The 21,432-nt window shown below is 41.4% G+C and overlaps 1 protein-coding gene across 1 annotated transcript in view; it reads left to right on the top strand.

Moving 5' to 3' along the window:
• usp32 (ubiquitin specific peptidase 32) overlaps positions 1 to 21,432 on the top strand; it is a 69,675-nt gene that overhangs the window by 17,279 nt on the left and 30,964 nt on the right. Inside the window, exons 2-8 of the mRNA XM_079166155.1 lie at positions 2,250 to 2,377; positions 6,597 to 6,702; positions 9,381 to 9,499; positions 11,203 to 11,362; positions 19,912 to 20,043; positions 20,219 to 20,326; positions 20,739 to 20,854. Coding sequence (XP_079022281.1) covers positions 2,250 to 2,377; positions 6,597 to 6,702; positions 9,381 to 9,499; positions 11,203 to 11,362; positions 19,912 to 20,043; positions 20,219 to 20,326; positions 20,739 to 20,854 — 869 coding nt within the window. The remainder of the gene's footprint in view (positions 1 to 2,249; positions 2,378 to 6,596; positions 6,703 to 9,380; positions 9,500 to 11,202; positions 11,363 to 19,911; positions 20,044 to 20,218; positions 20,327 to 20,738; positions 20,855 to 21,432) is intronic.

Genomic DNA, 21,432 nt, shown 5'->3' on the forward strand with positions numbered 1-21,432 from the left:
GATATGTTTTGACAATGTAATGAAACACCAACCAATGAGGCTTCTTGAGGACAGCTACGTATTCTCTTCTTGCTTTCATCAGCTGTCCTAACTACGGCTAGTCTTGTCCGTGCCAATGGGCGCTGCCGTTGACTGGTTGTATGGAGGCTGCATTGCTACTGAGGCACAGTGTGAAAAGAGTGGTACAGACACATCTCCACATCTTTGCCACTGCAGAAGTGCAGCAAAAAATGTGAAAAGAGTTAAAGTTGAGAGGCCTGCTGAGGTGTAGCTGATGACTTGTCTGTATTTCCATTATTTTCTATTAAATATTGAATTTCTAAATAGGTGTTTTGGCACGCCTGGTCAAGTGGCGCTATCCATGGTCCTGAAAGGAGGATTTAATTTGGGCATGTTAAATCATTATTTAACCTTTTGGTTTGTTATTTAATATTGTATTCCCTATTTGTCTGAAAGGACAAGGCAAGTTACTGAATATATGTTGCACTACTTGATGAATTAAATATAAAAATGCATTAAAATATTCCTGCAAATGCAGTGGTTAAGTTCAACTTCCAAAATTGTTTTATTAAAATTCAGTTTAACCGCTGTAAGACATAGCCAAACAGGCTTTGTCTATACAGGCCCACTTTGGTTAATGATTTAATTTGATGAACAACAACGTATGAAAAACATCCCCTCCTCTGATTGGCTACATATTACTGAGCCCTTACCGCGGCTGCTAACGTTGGACATATTCTACTCTGTTAGCAACGTTGCTAATGTTAGCTATATATTACACTGAGCGCTTAGTGAGGTCATTAGCATTGTCTACATATTACACTCATCTGTTAGCAAGGTCGCTAACGTTGGCTTCATATCACATTCTGGCGTTAGCAAGGTTGTTAACGTCGCCTACATATTACTCTCAAACATTAGCAAAGTTGTTAATGAGTAAATGTAATAACTACACTGTACTAGTATTTTACAAATACCAACCTGTCCAACAGCAGTAACGCCACTTCATTGTCTGCCCTTAGTCCCTGCTCTAGTTTCAGCGCTGTCTCCAACCAACAAATGCTACACTAATGGTGATACATGTTTGTTCTTGCGGTCAATCGCTTTCTTTTCTTTTTACCTAGAGCATCCACTCCAAACCTTGGTACAGTTCTTTGGGTTACCCGCCATAGCTGCTGCCATACGCCTAGCTCCGTTGCTATGGTTTCACTCTCCTTCATTGGACGGTTGATGTAAAAAGCATCACTTCAGGTGCACCAGCACAGCGATGCTGCTGCAGACACCGCAATGGTGGATAACAAGTGAGGTGCCTGGTTCCAATACTGCAGCCGCCATGATCTTGTGGGGTTGTCTTGGCTTATGTTTGCATGACGCCAAAGCAGGTCAGGATAAACTCAGGCAGAGATCTAACGTGCTGCGTTGTTTGGCATTGATTGTGCTCAGGCCTGGATCATCTCAAACAAGCCGACTGTAACCTGACACTGTTCACCACTACTGCTCTACCGTCATGCTGCAGTGTTTTGCTGCTGCAGCTCCCTCAGATACTTTAAGAGCTCCGTCTGACAGCAGAGCCGTTTTCTGCCTGTCTCTATCACCGTTTGCTACGAATGGTCAATTCTTTGATGCATTTGACTCTGACTGACTGAAATATGACTATTGATGCTATCATGACCATCTATTCATTATTTATTATCACATATTAGCTCTGTGGGTCATCGATTTCCAAGTGTTGATGACTGAAATTGTTCAGTTCAAAGCCCTTGTTTTTGGTAAACCTCTAATTGACTGTAGCCTAGCGGGGCGGGGGGTGTGTGTGCGTGTGTGTGTGTGTGTGAGAGAGAGTGTGAGCACATACAAAAGTGAGATGTGATATCCATTTCAGACATTTTGAGCATTTTGTCTATTTTTGGTTTGTTTCACCTAAAACACAAAAACCTTTGTCTCAGTTTTATTTCCCTAATCATATGCAGTGTTGCATATGTTCCTGATTTTTATTTTTTTGCTGGGAATTTTGAGACTTTGACAATTCCTAGAAAATTGCATTGGCAACTTGACTTTCCAAAAACAATGTCCTAGTTACTCAGGATAAACTTAAATCTTTGTTCGGTCGAAAATAGTGCTTGCTAAAGTTAAAGTTCCGTTAGCATTACACTGTTCTTGTTTGTGCTGTACTTACTGTTGGTCCCGTTAGCAGATTGTTTTAAACATGTTTGCTTATGATCTCTTTTCTTCTGCTGTCTTTTTCTCTCTAGTCACTGATGTTGAACTGAAGCGGCTGAAAGACGCCTTCAAGAGAACGAGCGGCCTCACCTACTACATGACCCAGCAGTGCTTCTACAGAGAAGTGCTGGGAGATGGAGTTCCCCCTAAAGTTGCAGAGGTAAGCCACAGTAATGTCACCCGCCGTGTACCATTAACCATGATGGTTAATCTAAAGTGATAGTTACAGTGAGACGCTGAAGGTAGCCACCAAAAATAGGACAGGTTAAGTCAGGGGTACGAGAGCATCCAGTGTCCCCTGCAATATGAGTCTCCTGTGGAACAGAGGTGAGAGAGGATATCTGATGAAGTACATGTTCAAAGTGGAGAAGACTTGGGTGATATTCTTGTGTGTGTGTGTGTGTGTGTGTGTGGGACATAGGGATCAATATTTGGTAATATTAGCTAGCGGTCCCAAGCAGAGGATACCAGGAGAACTCTAACAGGGAGACGTATCTGAGAATGCTGCTTGAGCGTTCAGTAGCTAACGAGTGAGCCCTCTCGCTTCTTTTTCCTCTCTGTTGAGAGCTGCACATGCTCAGTATCGATCGGGTAAAAGCCTTGCATACTATACAGTATTTCTTCATGTTTTTCCTAAGCCAGGCCAAACAACAATGATAGCAATCATATCACAGGGTTAGTTGTATACAAATGTTAAAAAATGATGATCATTTTCATAATACATTTTTCGTTACTCTTTACTGGCCAATAAGCAAGTCCAGATATGGGAATGTAAATGCAGTCCATTTACTATTGAACATTAGAGCATGTGTCTTCTCTCAGCATCTTTGCTTCCTCTTTTCCTTTGTCACCATGGCAGCAGTTACTGCGGTGACAGCGGTCCAGATCTAAGGTTACTGCTGGTCTGCTCAAACAGAAACATGGCTGCTGCACATTCTGACAGTTCAAAGGAAGCCAAGCCTAATCAGTCAGTCGAGACGCAGACGTGTTCTTGTTCATATTCAGAAATCTCAGTGACACCAAGTCTACATTGGGTTTCACACGTTCTTCTGTTGATTGTTGTTTGTGTTCATGAAGATGTTAAAACAGATTCAGTTATCCTCAACATCATACAGAGAGCAGACACGATGCTGTCATGTATATGATGTCATTAGCTGTGTTCAAATTGATCCTTTTCTTCGTCTTGTCAGAAACATTAGTCATATTCACTCTTCCAATGTTTTTTTTACACTCTCTCCATCGTCCATCACAAGGGAGCTCTCAGCGAATCCTTCGTAGCTCCCTCATTCGACCAGACACTCGCAACGCACTAAGCTATACTAAACGCCATATGCATCTCAAGCTGGTTTGCCAAGAAGAGGCTTGTTGTGAACAGATGTTCTGCCCTTACCCACATAAGCCCAGTAACTTAGAATGAATACAAAGACAGCCAAATGGCGTTGAACTCCTGGCTAACAACTGGAATCTAGTATGGATTAAGAAACGCACATGCGTGGAGAGCCAGACTGATGCGGACCCTCAGTTGTAGTATGACTGGAACTGCTTGCGAGTCTCCAGGACCGGTACAAGTCCGCAGCTATCTGTGGTTGCATAATGCAGAAAGTTGTTCCTTGGCTTGAGTGCCATGTCGAGAGTAGATTAAAGGTGACTATTGCCTGCAGTATTTCTGTAGGTTACTGATAATAACAATTCAAATGTCAGTATTATTATTGAAGCTTCGAAACAATTGGTACAGCCCTAATTCCTAATATTAATATTAATTATAATCATTATTATTATTGTTATTACCAGCAATGGAAGCATATGAACTCACTCTCTTTCCTTGAGAAATCAACAGAGCCCCGAAGGTATAATATAATAATATAATAACCATTAAGCCTAAGTAATAAAGGCCATGACTTGCATAATAATAAATGTGTATATTTATTTCATGTATGATGAAAACCAGTGCAATGAAGCTCAGCATTTACACTTGTTACAACAATATGCTCCTTTTGCGCCACCCATTGGAAATAGGACCACATTGTAACCTTTCCACATATTCTTATCATTACTATTATTCTTATTCTTTGGTATGGTGGGCTTGTACGAGTGTGCCATGTCAGATTAACAAAACACTCCTAACTCAGATAAGTGTTTAAATGACCAGCATAAACATGACGAATGTCATAAGAATTGTAAATTATATATATATAATTAACACCCTAATAATACCAGGCTAAGTGTCCTGCCCCACATGTACTATACTGAAGTCCTGCTTTCAGAGATCCATAGAGGAAAGTGTATTTGAATTGTCTTCACAGCAGAATAAAGGAACCTGCTAAAGACAAGGACTGAGAGAAGATAACGAGTGCTGTTAATGCCGTGTCACTGAAATAAAGCGGTGAATACATTCGTGAAAATTGTAGGCTTGAATAGCAGCGGACTAACTGCACATGACTTCTACGACAGGTCTGGAACACTTGTGGTTCAGAGAAAATTCAAAACACAAAAAAATTGGTGAATGATCGAGGCCTAATCCAGAAACAGCCTCAGGAAGCATGATGAAGGCAAGATAGCCGAAAATGTCTGGTGAAGAAAGAGTGGTGCACTGGAGAAGAGTTGCACCACATTTTAATTTCGAATGAATCCATATATGTATCCATCATTTTATTTTGTCAATACTTGGATTCCTACCTGTTACCACATTGACACGTATGATGAGCAAGAGTATTTTTTCAGTCATTGAATATAGAAGATATGAATATAGATAGATCAATACCCTGCATCTATTTGTGTAGAACTAGGACACACTCTTTACTTCCCCTTTTTTTAAACCACAAGGGAAGCTCCTCTGCTGTACAATCTTTCACAAAGCTCACAAATGTTGTTGCTGTGTTTGCTGTATTTACCTAGCATGTACAGAAGTTTCTCTCAAATTTAAAGGCTTTAAGAACAAAAGTGTACATGCAAAGTAAAGATCTATCTGTTTTGGCTTCACTTTTGGGGAGCTGTTATGGCGCTGCACGTGCAGTGTTGCGCACCCTGCTGTCTGTAAAAAAAACGATCCCTATTGCTGCGACTGCAGTCCAGAGTAGAAGAGTAACATTTAGCTTCAAACGTTGTGGTTCAGTCTTATTTACATTTTGCTTCTTGGAGATGCATGATGAATTAGTCTTAAACAATAGCAGGAACATAGCACAACATGGAAGTGAAAGCAGTGTTCTGTTTATTAAAAGGGGAAAGTTTAATACAATATTATAATCCTGGAATCAATAAATAATTGTGATGAATAACCTTGATCTCAATATTGATCAAAATATTCTTGGTTATCATTTTGGCCACAATCGTGCAGAGAAACAAAGAATGATAGAGATGCTTGAACTAAAACATAAACAAACGTGTACCCACAATAATCAAAATTATTCTTTAATGTGTTACCCCGGCTGTTGAACAGCTCATTAGCCTGTTCTGCTATAAGTATGAATTATGTTTGGCCAATCGGACATGTCCTCACACCAGTGGCAGGCCGTGCATTTTATACCTGGGCAAGACAGCCGAGCCTCCCCAGTTGTATTTCCTGAATAGGTTTTAATGAATTTGAGGCTGAAAATGTCCGCTCCACAGAGGCAGCAGATATTGGGATTGTCACCGCCCAACATCACGCTAGCCCACTGACCAATCACGTACTTGTAGGTCAGCTAGCAGCTCTGACACGTCAAAGAATATGTCCAACATGTCAAACTAAAGATCTGATTGGTTGAAGACTATGACAATCAACAATATCGTCCCCATTCACTTAAATTGCAAAGGGATTCACTTGTGAGTCTGCAGGCCTGGGGCCTCTCTTCTACCTAGAGACACAGAGGTGAAATCTGATTGGATAAAAGCTCTACTTAAAACAAGCTGCACTGGAAGCAGAGCAACTGAGGAACACAGTAGCTGTAAAATGAGAAAATAAGATAATGGAGAAAATATTATAAAATAGCTCTAACTTTGTGATTCTGTCTAGGCCAGCAGAGAAGGCCTTGCTGGCCCTGACGGCCCACCACAGCTTCACACAAAGCCTCTCATTCTCAGCACATTACTTCATAATAAGCTTCACATTATTAAAACGCCTTAATTGTATAGCTGCTTTATTAGATTGTAGGAGATAAGGTGATCAGGTGTTTGTGATGTTGATATCAACCCATTTTATGTTTCGGTAAATACAGTTACATTGATGTGGACATGAGGAAATGCTGTAATCAAATTCACTGGTGACACATCCACTCATTTCCCTGTTGTCGGTGCTATAATAGAATGGACTTATTGATCATGTTGGATACAGGGTGAGCATGAGGTGATTATGCAGTTCTCAATTTGTTTTCACATTGTGCCGTGTTTTTCATGTGTTTCAGGTGATCTACACCTCATTCGGAGGCTCGTCCAAAGGGCTGCACTTCAACAATCTGATCGTGGGTCTGGTGCTTCTGACCAGAGGACGCGATGAGGAGAAGGCCAAGTGTAAGTTGTTTCTGATGAGTAAACAGGAAGTCTGTGTTGGTAATATACATTTGTTTTTTTGTTGTTCTCCTAAACGTTGCAGTGTATAGATGTTTCCAACCACCCATAACTATAAACTACAAATACCATATTTCATTTTATTATCAGAAAACTGATTTACAGCTAATGCTGTAGTTGGTCTTACTCAGTAAGTGTTCTGAAGTATACAGTTACAGTGTGAGTCCTCCCTTCTGTATATTTAGTGCAAGTGTTGCTGAAAGGAATGGTTTGGGTGTTGAAGTACGGTTATATGTACTGATCCATAGACTTATGGATTTGCAGCAGTTTGGAGAAGCAGACAGGACTTACTGCATGGAAGCAAAGCGTTGTACTGCTGTGGACAAAACCTAAGGTAGCCAACTAAAAGAAAGGCTCACATAAAGAAATCAATTCATGTGTACTCTATATTTAGAATATTTACCACGTTATCTATGATCTCTTCAAAGCCACTAGACTCCTTTGACAACAATTCACCTCACTGAACAGGGAAGTTGTTTAGTCTGTTTGTGTTATTGTGGGACTTTTGGGTTTTGAAAGTTTAGTACGGTCGACCAGCAACTATCGTGTTCTGTGAGGTTACAATTACTGGTTTTGTCAACGGAGACCAGTGGCTCTGAAGAGAGTATAGATGGATATATAGGCTTCAGTTCAGAAAGGGCTGTCTGACAGCAAGATGAAGTGGTGAAAATATTTTGAATATATAGTGTACAATAAAACTAATGTTGATTTATTTTTGGTGGCTGAAATACATTTTGCTGCCCCTATCCACAGCAGTACATTGAAGCCCCCAGGCTTTGAAGCTAATTTTACATAGTGGCCAAACGGTGCCACGAGGCCCAAAAAGACTTTTTACATAGACTTACAATTGGCAACAGATGTCTGTACCTCAGTGTATAATTTCTTTTTAGAACTTCCCAGTACAAACACTTGAATAGCCCTTATTTGAATTGTTAGGTCCTAAAAGTTGTAAAATACACTAACAGCAGAATCCAGAGTTATGTTCTGTTCATGTGTAAGAGCCCGAGAACAAGCCTGGAACGAGGGCTGGGAAGCAGGTTTAAAGGAAACGCTGATGCGCTTGCTCTATAGGCCAACTGATGCAGAAGATCAAAGGAAGATGTGGGTATTATCATCTGAATTTTATACTTAGAAGTCAAACTTTTGATTGGACATCGGAGTGGCGAGGTGGGATTTCCCGACATCCACAGCTCACCATAGTGATTGTAGGCACAGGAGCTCCTCCTCATCACCCAACAATTCCATCATGTTATTTCCAGCTATGGAGTTGTGTTTGGCCAAACCTATATGGAATTATTGAATCACGCCTGTTAAATAAATCAAAGGCCGATTGACTAAGGATTTGAAAACCACGGGGCTGAATCAAAAGGAAATTATATTGCACACGCAATCCCCCTCAGTGCTATGTATGGCTGTTATGTGTGAGAGGTGGCCGCACAGCTGGCATAGACACGCACCCACAGGAGTATCAATCAGGCATTACTCCTCCCTGACATCTTATCAGCCACTTGGATGAGGCATCCAAGCCTGATTAGAACTCATTAGATACACATTTTATAAAAGGTCGTCATCTCGGAGGAGACGTTAGAAGAACTCTTTTTCCTCCACAAATTGGCGGGTTTTTTTCCATCGTGGAATTCAGTACAATGCTACTTTCCTAAAGTCTTAATGTTGCAGGGTTTTAGTCTTAGCAACTGGGACAACTTAGGGACCCTCTATTGCTTCAGAGATGGTATAGGATAGCATTAATAATGCTCAGCACAGGCTTTAAGAACCTTGCCACATATAATATCAGTCCCAGAAATGTCCTCACTTCTAATATCAGTAGCCAACGCTGGAGGAGCCCTCAGGTTTTTCATCAGCTAACAGTTCATCTGAATTAAAGCCAAGCCAATGTTGGTATTGCTTGTGCAGTATTTTCCTGCAGCAGGTACACCAGCAGATTCTAAAGTTTTCTTCTCAATATAACCTCAGTGTTCCTCAATATAAAACCGAGAAGTCTCCTGGATACTTTTATTGTACTGTAGCTTTCTGTCTTTGACGTGGCGGATGCCTCTAAATGCTGAACCTGTCCGCTGTTGCTATGGAGAAGAAGCCAGCCAGTGGCGCAAATCATAGCTGCAGCAAATTCAGAATACTTTGACAGTTGGGAACAAAATATTGCACACAGCCACTGCTGAATTCATCAAAAAATGTCCCAGAATTTGACTGGATTGATTTTAAGCTACTGAATATATTTTTCTACAAAGCCCAATCTTCATGTTTTGCCTCCCCTTAATAGTGTACGTCAGCATTTTAAGAGCTGTGATTGGATGTTTTTTGCCCAAATGTACCGCTTAGTCTCTTCGTCTTTCTCTGTCTGCCTCTGTCTCTCTCTAGTCTTGTTCTTCTAGATGTGCTGCATGCAGGCTAATCCATCATGACGTTATTGACATTGTAGCTTCTGTCATCCATACTGCTGCTACACCCAAGAGGCCTGCCCTCCTGTGATAAAGCTGAAATCTCTTCTGACAGTCTTTGCGTGTGTGTGTGTGTGTGTGTGTGTGTGTGTGTGTGTGTGTGTGTGTGTGTGTGTGTGTGTGTGTGTGTGTGTGTGTGTGTGTGTATTTCTGCGCTCACAGACCTTTTCAGCCTGTTTGCCAGCGATCTAGGTGGACATGCAGCCAGGGAAGATATAGAAGCAGTTCTGCAGGTCCTGGATGGAGAAGTCCCGACCTCCCTCAAGAAGTGCTTCAGTGAGGTCAGCAAACATCACAGGCTGCCTGTCACCACATGGATATACATATGAACATCTACAACCATCCTAGTCATAACTTGCATATCACCTTCGTTATCTGCTTGGCTCATATCTTTTAGTTTGTTTTTATCAGTACAGTCACATGGTCATAAAGGTTACGTTTGCCACATGGAGCCAATTCCACAGATATGATACAAAGTCTGGCAGGACAGTGAGTTATTCTACAGGTTGTTTGAGGACAAATCATGATCTACCACAAATAGCCTCGGTAAGTGCAACCCAGTAAAACAAAAAAGATCCACACTGTTCGATAACATTAATATTAGGGATATCCAGATCAGGCTTTATAGGAACCCTGATCCGGGTACACGCTGATACTGAGTCAATCTTGGTTTTTTGGAACCAGAAGGGTGGAGCTAAGAACGGCTGAGCACTGAATAATACATATTTAGGTGATCAAAATGTTACAATTAACTTTCATGAACTGAAAACAAATTGTGAAAGGGTTAAATTTGTAAGATGAAAAACAAGTTGCAGACAAGCCAACACTGTGGTCATGACCTGTCAATCACAAGATAGCCACACTCTAAAGCATTGTATGTTCTATTTGACTCTCAATGAACACCATGCTGTATTGAAGAAGACTTGAAACTACAGATTGAGACCATAAACTCATGTTTACAATGTTTACTGAGGTAATAAATCAAGAGAGAAGTAGTCATTTTCTCATAGACTTCTATACAACCAGAGGAGTCGCCCCCTGCTGGACACTAGAGAGAATGCAGCTTTAAGGCACTTCACTTTTCAGAACTGGAGGTTGCTGCCTGTATCTGACACAGTGTAGCACTCTAAATTTGACGCAATTGGGAGAATAACACTGCTGAGAATGACATTACGCGATGAGCTAGAGAGAAGACAAATGTCTCAGCTGGACATGCCTGAACTAAAAATACATTTAGTCCACTCTTGGTTGTTCAGTGGTGTAACAAAGTGGACGGACTACAGACGGTGGTTTACAGTGAGAACTTTAACCAGACAATCAAGTTTAATTTCGAGATTATCATTAATTAGTGACAGCTGATATGACTTCCTACCGTCGACGAAAGCATCTGTCATTGTCAGTTACAAATGAGATACCAATCCATGAAAATATTCCAGAATCGGCCCCAATACTGGTTCGGGACATTCCTTATTAATATGTTACGTGAGATGCATTCTCTCCGTTTTGCTGTCAACTCAGAGTGTTCTTCTTCTGTTGGTTAATTTCCACATTTCCAGTGTATTTTACATCCCTTGTCCCCATGTGGATAGCTTTAATAACATTTTGCCTGCTTTTGAGATGTCCACCTCTAAGATCTTTTGATTTTTGCTTACAGTCGAATACAATTCATGTGCATGGAACTTTGATTGTGATGTATGCAGCATTTAAAGTATTCAAAAATGTGTCAGAACTTTCCAAATCATTGAAAACAAGGTAATTAGGGGGTCATATCTAATCTAATACAGGGTCTTACTGGTAAACCACCTGGTACTGTAGGGTGTTTCCAAATCAGAGCTCACTGTATTTAAAGTTGAATTCAGTCATGTGTTTTGAATACTGAGTAAATATGAAAAATAAGGGGACACAGAGTCCTGACACATGCAGAACATCTTCTGCTTTTGACCCGCTGAACAGCTGACGTGTGTGTGTTTGTGTGCTGTGACAGGGCGACAAGGTGAACTATGAGCGCTTCAGGAACTGGCTGCTACAGAACAAGGAGGCCTTCACTTTATCCAGATGGCTTCTGTCTGGAGGAGTGTGTGTTACGCTCACAGACGACAGCGACACGCCTACCTTCTACCAGACGCTGGCTGGTGTCACACACTGTGAGTCCCAAAAACACTCGACACAGTCAATGTGTCTGCATACATTGATTGTCCACAGAGGCAAATGTGTTTACTTGTTGACAGTAGCTCAACACCAATGAAAAAGAAAGAAGCAGCATTGTAATGAATGTGAATGGGAACTTGTGCTACTCATCTGAGTATGACATGACTACATTGTCTTACTGGTGGAATCAATGCTGTGGAAATGTACACTGTGCTGAATTCACCATGTGAGACATTATGGTACAGGTATACCAAGCTTTTATTGGTGACATACCTGAAAAATGATCACAAAACATAGGGCTTATGCCCTTGGAGCTGCTGGAATGGAAACAGTACTTCTGTTAAAATGATGAACTAAGATGAGCAGAGTAGGACATGACTGTCCTTGTACTGGTAGAATTACTTATGGAAGGTAAACAACAGCAGGTAAACATGGAGGAAATGTTGACAATTGATCAAATTGGAGCAGATCATAAATCAGGTGTTGCAACATGTTATTAAAAACAGTGAGGAATAAAGACATGTTTCTAATATAAGCCTGTTTTAGCTTGTCTGATTGTAGTTTATTTGCTAGGACTCAAAAGCACTTTCACTTGGCTTTGGCCTCATCAGTGGCAGCTCAGGAAATGACTGTCAAGCTCAACTTATCATCCCGATTCATCCGCTCGCCTCCTTTCACTCAAATATCCCTTTTTCATTAATCCTTCTTTCCTTCACCAAACCAGGTCTCTCTCCTCCCTCCGTTTCCTCTCTGACACCCTCTGCACTGCACCTTGCAGACTGCACTAGTCATTGTGTGTGTAGATGCTTGAGAGCTGTGACATCCGTATTTCTTTTATTTGAAGACAGCTTCACCTGCCACAGTTGACTCTCGGTAACCTTTTGAGTGGGTGGTGTTATTCTAGCCTAATGGTGTAACGGGTGGTAACATGGATGGTATTCAGGGATCAACTGCAGATCAAGTGTAAATATACAGTTACAAGTTTGGGGTCACCTGTGATGTAATGACTATTTTAACAGAGACCAAAAAAGTACAATTCAGACTATTATTTTCATTTGAAACAGTTTTAAAACCCACGTCCACGTCCAAACAGTGTAACATGTCAGGGAGAATACTTGTACGTGACCCTCAATCATTGCTGAACCAACGGTGCATTTGGGCTCTAAATATTTTTGGGTAGCCGTTTTTTCATTGGGCCTTCCGCCCAAAGTTTACATTGAAGAGGTTCAAACTGTGATTTGTCCGCCCATAGTGTGTTCAGCTGATATTCCAACAGTGCTAACCCTACACCAACCTTCTAATTCTGTTGTGACGTTTTAAGAATAGCTTTGAGAGACACACCTGATAATATTGCAGCTTGTTATTGGCTGTATTATTATTATTATTATTATTATTATTGTGCACTTGACACTGAAACAGGAAGCTGTTCCTATTTAAAGCTGCATACATTTTGATGCTAAGCTTCCAGTTAGTTCTTTTACCAATAACTGATTTCTTCTATTCTTCTCGTCTTATTCAACTGTTTCTCAGACGGATCTTTGTCTCTTTCACAATTGTCAGGCTCGTTGAACCATTGTACAACATTTTGTTCTCCATGTACAAAACGAGACCTTCTTTGTAAACCCAGGTGACCCCAAACCTTTGAGTGGCAGCAGTCTATATTCTATATGGTTGTTTCTTTACTTTATTAAAATGAAGTCATGCCAAGTGAATCAGAACGGGCGTAAATTCCACACAAACATTTTGCCTTTTATTTTTATTGTTCATGGAAATAGTGAATTTGATTTGTATTTGTCAGTATATAGGGAATTAGCTGGCAGAGTTCTCTCTCAAAACAACTAATGACAGTTTGCTGGTCTTATAGACCCCAACAGGACCGAACATGACCAGAAAATGACTCTAGTGGGGAAATGACTCGACATAAGGGGGTAAACCTTACCTCCTGGTGGTCTTGAGGCACAGTTGTTAGACTGCTTCACAACCTGTTGTGCAGTTGTTCCTTGCTCTTGTTTGTGTGACTGTGGTATGTAGGCAAGATACATATATTTGCAAGTCCAAGAGAAGTTGTGTTGTTGTATATGTCAACATTTAGCCTCCGTCCCTGTAAGACCATTTACTGTAGAAATTCATTTATTGCCGGTGCGTTACATATTTTTAAGACGGTGCATGGAAAATAAAAACAATCTACAGTGACTATGTTTAAGTGCACCAAATATCCTGTTTTTTGCCCTTATTATGAAACTGACAATATTCCTAATAAGCTGTTTACATGCTTAATGAAAATGAATTTTCCACTAAAATCCTGTTTACATGCAGCTGTGCTTATTCATTCTCCGCTGTTTTTTCGGGTCGATGCCCTAACGTGTCGTTTATTAGGTCAAACTATGGAAAAGTGAAACGTCAGGATCTGCATGTGCCATTTAACTACTTTACATCAAAATATGTTTTTTCAAAGTTTTCCACCGGTGGCGGACTTGTTGGGCCGTGTGAACACAGCCTCCCACTTTCATTACTTCAAGCACCTTCTTCAAAAAGGTTGGCATGGCGATATTTAGATTTCATCAGTGGCGGGCCGTCAGGGCCTGCAAAGCCTTCTCTGCTGGCCTAAACAGAATCACAAAGTTATAGCTATTCTATAATTTAATACTTTTTCTTAAATACACTACATGTATCATAATTTACAAAAATATTTTTCCCATTATCTTATTTTCTCATTGCACAGCTACTGTGTTCCTCAGTTGCTCTGCTTCCAGTGCAGCTTGTTTTAAGTAGAGCTTTTATCTAGGGCTGCAACTAACGATTATTTTAATAATCGATTAATCTGTCGATTATTTGTTCGATTAATCGATGAATCGGATAAAAAAACAAAATAGCATTCATTTCTAACCCTTTATTCAAAAACAGAAGTCACAGTGCAAGAAATCTTCAGAAAGTGCACAAACAGGTTGCTCGAACATCCCAGAGCTGTTAAAGTAATAACACAAAAAATAAATAGACTAATATCAGGAGTGGGGTTCAGCGGGTTACCCACGCCTCTCGGTGAAGGGTAGACACACGCTGATCCACTCAGTGTGGCGCTGCAGCCCCGGACATCTCAGGGCATCACAGACCTGTTGTTGCTCAATCTCGTGTGGCTGAACGCCACTTGTCCCTCTAAGAAGCTGGACCCCGACCGCACGGGGCCGCGTAACTAGTTAGCATGCCGGAGTCTCGTTCGTTATCGGAATTAACCAGACAAATCGCTCCACCAACTAAGAACGGCCCTGCACCACCACCCACAGAATGGAGAAAGAGCATCAATCTGTCAATCCTTTCCGTGTCCGGGCCGGGTGAGTTTTCCCCCGGCCGTCCCTCTTAATCATGGCCCCTGTTCAGAGAAAAACCCACTAAATAGAACCGGAGTCCTATTCCATTATTCCTAGCTGAGTTATTCAGGCGACTGGGCCTGCTGTGAACACTCAAACATCTCCGCGACTTATTGAGTGACCAGGGACGTGCGGTCAGGTGAGGCAGGGGAGGCAGAGCCTCCTTTTTATAGTCAAAATCTCTGAATGTGCTCATGTCCTGTTCAAACAGAGAGGAGACACGCGAGGTGAGGCAGCGACGAGCTGTGCCTCTCCTCAGATTGCGCAATCCCTAACAAACAGGGTTGAGCGTGTACCTTTTGCTTTCTCATTGTTTGTCACCACTGTAATATTTGTAGACACTTGTATTATAAGTCCTTTCTTTCCATAGAATAGGTCATGTATTGTATTTCTCGTGTGTGTAGAACATATTCAGTCTTGCTGATCTGACAGAAACAGCAGTGAAGAAGCACAGAGGGGAGCAAACAGTACCTCTGCCTCACTGAAGGGGGCGCGCGAGAGCCCACGGGTCGGGTTCATGCTTGTAGTGCCGTTACTCTTCTTCTACACTTCTCTTCTTCTTCTATTTTGCTTGCAAATATTGAAGATTAAATATCTAAGCTTTAACAATCCTAAAAAAAACAGGGAAATATGACCAAATCAACAGCAATTCAACCTGTGTTTGTTGTTCTCTTTATAAATCCGTGGTTGTTACACAGATTTTCGCGGGTGGCGCCCGCGAGCGCTGCGCTTCTGAAACAGGTTGGTGGGGCAGGTCGCAGATCGCGGAGCAGACGCTCCCGGTGCAATCAAATATGTACCTTACCAATGTGTGTAAAGAATGCTGATATGAAATATGAAAAACAACCAGTAGTCAATGTGCAAGTATCCAATTGAATGGTGATTCAAGCTACTCTATATTGGGTTCATATATTTGTAAATCTGACTCTGAAATAGTCAGTGCCTCACTAGCCACTAGTGACTAACCTCACTGCACGTCACTGAGTGGCGTAATAATCGCGCGACACAACGAATCGATAATGAAATTCGTTGTCAACTTTTTTAATAATCGATTTTTATCGATTTTATCGATTCGTTGTTGCAGCCCTACTTTTATCCAATCAGATTTCACCTCTGTGTCTCTAGGTAAGAAGAGAGGCCCCAGGCCTGCAGACTCACCAGTGAATCCCTTTGCAGTTTAAGGGAATGGGGACGATATTGTTGATTGGCATAGTCTTCAACCAATCAGATCTTTAGTTTGAGATTCGCCAGAGCGGCCTGCAGGCCTACAGTTACGTCAGCACTAGCAGCAGTGCTGCAGTGAGATTCTGTGCTGTGATTGGTCAGTGGGCGAGCACGTGACTGTCGTGAAATGAAACTTAACAGCAGAGGCTTAGTCAAGAGTTCATATTGAAAGATATGAATGAAATTATGATATTTTTTGCATTTTGCTTGGTGTAGATTTTTAATTTTTTTTACCGAGCTTTGTTTTTTAACACTCAATGGCTGAAGGAGGATAAACGGATTTGTGAGTTGGGATTTAACTGTGGGATTAAACTTTGTCAACAAAGAAAAGAGGATGTGAGGAGCATTTGGTAAGTCAACTGGTTCGTTTTTTTACATCTAATATCTGAATGGCCCTTGAGTGTGTAGCAGAATGCATGTTACTGCTGTTGTTTTCCCATTAAGCTAGTTAGCCTAGCCTCCCTGTACACTTGCGGAGCTCCAGCTGTTTTTTGTTGTGGTTCTTTTTGTTCTGGTTCAGAAGTCACATAGACCGCTGTCTCCTAGTGAGCGCAGGAAACATTATATTTCCTACAATTTAAGCTTCTGTATTTTCCAAATGCACTAGTATTATTCAAACGTATTGTTTGGTTTGTAAACCTCGTACCAAACGGTTTAATACAAATACGTAACGTTATATAGTTACAGCCCAAGAAACGAATAATAACCCTAGCTGTGGCGCCATCATGTGGTTATAAGGTGGTTTTTCAGCAGTGAAGGCCCAGGTATAAAATGCACGGCCCGCCACTGGATTTCATTGATATTCAAGTCCTTCATAATGCTTAAAAGTAGGTGTGTTTCTCTTTCCCACCAGAAATGGGGGCTGTCATATTCGGAATAATAATAATAATAGAATGAGAGTGTGCATGTAAACGTAGACAGTAATGCAGTTTTTAAAAGTTGTCGGACAAGTAAATTTAGCCAGGCTTTATTTTGCCAATTAAGGACAGAGGGCTGGAAAAAACCTGGACGCTGCCTTTAATCTGCCTGCTCCCAGTTTATCCTCTTAGTGTCTGTGTCTGTGTGTGTGTTGGGGAGAGAGAGTGACTGACACAAACCTGGTTCTTAACTCTTGCCAGAACAAGAACACAAAGCTTGACTCATGACAGAGCTCGAATCCTTTGCTAGCGGACACCGTCACAGTGTTATGACCGGAGAAATCTGTGGGAATAACGGCCGTGAGGACAGGATGACGTAGTTTCTGTGCGCCGCTATCACGGGGAGTTTGCTATGGTACATGCTGGCTGTGGCAGCACCTCTCTAAGGATGTTCCCTGGATAATGGTATGGTATCTCTGCTGTCACTCGGGGAGAGTCGCACCTCTAGGTGGGTATCAGTCCAGACGAGGCCCCTGCCATAGAGACAGCAGCAGTAAAGGGACTGTTCTTCAGTGCAGATACCTTGTGACTGATGTTTATGGTCTCCTCTGGAACATTGTTGGAAGGCTTTGTTTGAACTATGTTTGGTTGTTCACCCTTTTCATTCACATTGATGGATAAGGGCACTTTCTCTGGTTGGTTTTGTCATTGGTTTAAAGAGAAATGAATAGAAATGTATATTTCTCATTGTTGTGAAGATGTGTTCGTAGAACCTAATATTGAAAACAGTCAAGTACCAAAAGCTTGCGTCAAATGCCCTGTAGGGATCTGCACACGAAGGGTGGCAGGAGTGCAAGTCTTTACGCTCATTTAACACTAATGCAGTTAAGGTAGTTAAGGTAATTTGCCAGAGTAAACTGCCACGCTCTAATTCTGCCACCTTTTACAAAGATTTGAAATCCAGCAAAGACACTGATGTAACCTCCAGCTCTACACTGATATTAGTAGAAGCTAAGATAGATTGGAGATGTGCACGAGGCGATCCATAGTCCGGGTAATGACTTTTATAGATTAGGAGTCAGACGGTAGCACAGCTGTCATGAGGAATGCTCAGCATGACCAACACAAGTACTTATTTTCCTCCTTGTCTACCAGGACTAATCACTGATGTATTAAATGAAGCTGATATTCAGAGCTTGATTCTTCTGCTTTTTAGTCTTGCGTGGGTGAGCGTGTGCTTGTTTTATGATTATTCCCTCAGACATGCTCTTCCCTGTTTTTGTTGAGTTAGCTGCAGTTTCCAATTCAGCTTTGAGATGGAGTCATAAGTCTCAAGCGCTCGGTCCATTAGTCCATATAGTCCTCAACAATTTATCAGTCTCATATTATTGCCTCATTCCATTTCTATATAGTCCCCTTCACACTGTAAATCACTGATTTGGTACTCAGTGCTCCCCTTAATCTGTTAAATTGAAACGTCTGCGTCAGAAAGCAGACTTGAACAGTGGCGGTTAAAAGGCCAACTACAGCTGCCCTGATGTTCACCTCTGGACAACAGGGAGTCAAACCTGGATAAGAAGGGTACACCCCTGTCCATTTTCCCCGTGTGCTGCTTCACCAGCAGCCGACCATGACGGTCATCCTCCCATCTGACTGGAACTGTGACCAACAGCAGCTTGAAAACAAGCTTTCAGGAGATTGTTAAATCGCCTGCCTGAGAAGCCACAGTCCCATTTCTGCTGAGAATTGATTGCCATTTGATTTCTTTCTCTGTGAATTGACACCTGTCATATGTTTTAGCTCTGTGCCAAAGGCTAGCTGACTAGCTGCTGAATCCTATTACCTTAAGCTGTGGATTAGCATGTTGAACGAGGGAGGCTGGTTCATTGACCCTAGCAGAACCTCATATGCTATATTGGTCTGATCTGTGTCAAATACTCTTCCACCCATTGGTTACATAAACCCAGCTAGGGTTTGCTGTGGCATCATGACCATTATCATGTCAAATCTGCTCCTCACCATGTCACAACTTGTAAGTGCTTGTAAGCATAAATGTGTTTCTTGATTTGTAACTATTGCATCATGTAACTTGTTGTTGATTCATTGTCAAAGGATTGAATGATTCATTTTCTAATCCTTTTAGTACCAGTTTCTATCAAGCATGTTTGTAAAGGTTTATTAGAATCCCAGTGTGTTTGGACTTGTCTCGGTCTGCTGTTCTGCTGTGGAAGCCAACTTAGTTTGACTTCTTTTTCAGTTTTAGTCTGACCCTTGAATTTGATCAATTTCAACTCTAAGTATGGATTTTTGCTTTTATCCGGCTACACAGTAGTCATGGGGAGGTTCTTTCACACACAATCATATAAAAAACCCATTAGAATCCATTTACATACATACAAGGAATCCGGATTGTCCATTATGAGATACCTCGCCGTGTTTACCAGGTTTCTCTGCATCCCTTACCCTGTTGAAGAAGCTAAGTTGCTCTTTACATGATGTAAAAGAGCAGGAGGTGAATAAAAGAACAGGACTCTGTCCATTCATAAACCTTGAAAACAAATGGCTAATGCTAATTAACGTAATTAAATGTATTAATCAGGAGTTTAACGGTTCTAAAACTGAGACTGAACCCGCGACACATACGTCCACGGTATCGCATCGCTGTTTTATCTTCTGTGTCGCGCCTCCCCTCCCCCCTTAACCTTTATATGATATTGACTACATATACTGTACCTTATTGTACCTACCTATAGTATACAATATCCACCCTAGCTACATGTATTTATTATAAATACCCATCAGTTTGCATCTTGAGCCTCACCATATATGTTTATTTTGAAAACATGTAAGGCTGTGTTATAGCTGCATTTTACATGGACATACTTTTCTAATCTTATTGTTATTGTCAGCCACATTCACATGCAGTGTAGACTGAAAGCTAACCATAGCTTTACGTATAAGTAATGACTCCAATAGTTTAACTTCCCACTTTTCTTACATCTGTGAACAACACTACAGAACTCAGAGAACTGATCCCTCTGAATACTGCTGCACTGATTATGTGTTTGACTTTGGCTTCCTCTGTTTCCGATGCTGCAGTGGAGGAGTCGGACATTATAGACTTGGAGAAGCGCTACTGGCTACTGAAAGCCCAGTCCAGAACCGGCCGCTTTGACTTGGAAACCTTTGTCCCACTGGTCTCTCCTCCCATCCATGCCTCACTGAGTGAAGGTAAGACTGTAGGAACCTGTATTTTTTTATTTCTAATGTGGTGGTCAAGTGCATACAGGTGAATCTATTAATGAGATTATAGTGGACCTGTGTAGGTTTTCCGGCTTTTAAATCCAATCCTTCTTTCAAGACATGCCTAGTATAAGAATGATCTGATGTTGATCTTGTTTTCTAGGCTTGTTTCACGCCTTCGATGAGAATCGGGACAATCACATCGACTTTAAAGAGATCTCCTGTGGACTCTCTGCGTGCTGCAGGGGGCCCGTCGCTGAAAGGCAGAAATGTAAGCAGTAACGGATATTTGATTGGATTCATTTGTTTGCGCAATAAAACAAGAACAAAAGAAAAGAAGTAAGTTGTGCCGGTGAGATTTTAAAAACCTGTCAGGGATTACAGGAGGAATCTCACCTCAGTAAACATTCTAAATAAATATATCCCAAACGCTTCAGGTGATCCTACAAAGCCTTTCTTCTTTGCAGCTGTTATCTGGAATTTGAATGTAAAGAAGCTAAAATGTTTTGGGAAAGTGTGGATTTGTGCTGGAGCTCATTGTTGTCATCAGAACTTTCATTTGTGCTTGAAAGAGTTGGTTTTCCTGCTCGTAGGCTAAGCAGCTGGTGTTGGCTTTCCAGGCAGCATCGTTCATCATAACCATATTTGTTTTTCACCACTACATCGCTCTCTTTCCCCGACAGTTTGCTTCAAGGTGTTTGATGTGGACCGTGATGGAGTTCTTTCTCGAGATGAACTCCATGAAATGGTCGTGGCTTTGCTGGAGGTGTGGAAGGACAATCGCACGGACACACTCCCTGTAAGTTCACTGTCGACTATTTACACAGATGGACGACGCATCCTCACTTCCTCCCACAGTTCGGAGGCGAGGCCAATATAGCCAGGATACGGGAGCTTGTGATTGGGGGATGGAGCCGCGGTATCGAGGTCCCGCCCATCCACCCGCCAGAACCAATCACGAGCCGAACACAGATGCAGCGTATAAGCGAAAGAGTATCACAGCTATCAATGATGACGTCATACCCCGTTTTTATAGCATCAAATAACGAAAACCAAACTTGTCAGAAAGGAATGTACATCAGTCTGATAAAAAGCTACTTAAAATGACAGAAACCATCTTTGGGGAAAAATGTTTTGACATGTACCGTACTATGGCACGCACGCACGCACACATGCGCACACACGCACACACACACTCTAGATGTAGGTATGAACTGTATGTGGACAAAGGACTCTGCTCCATCTTGTTATCAAGGTTGTACATCATGTATTCATGTCTTTAGTTATTTATTTTGAGCCCAGAAAAAAAAAAAGGTTTCATATTGTACAATTTTGAAACATGCAGTTCATCTGAAAATACTGCTTTGATTTTATTCC

The sequence above is a fragment of the Pholis gunnellus genome (genome assembly GCF_910591455.1).
Source record: "Pholis gunnellus genome assembly, chromosome: 9".
Lineage (NCBI taxonomy): Eukaryota > Metazoa > Chordata > Actinopteri > Perciformes > Pholidae > Pholis > Pholis gunnellus.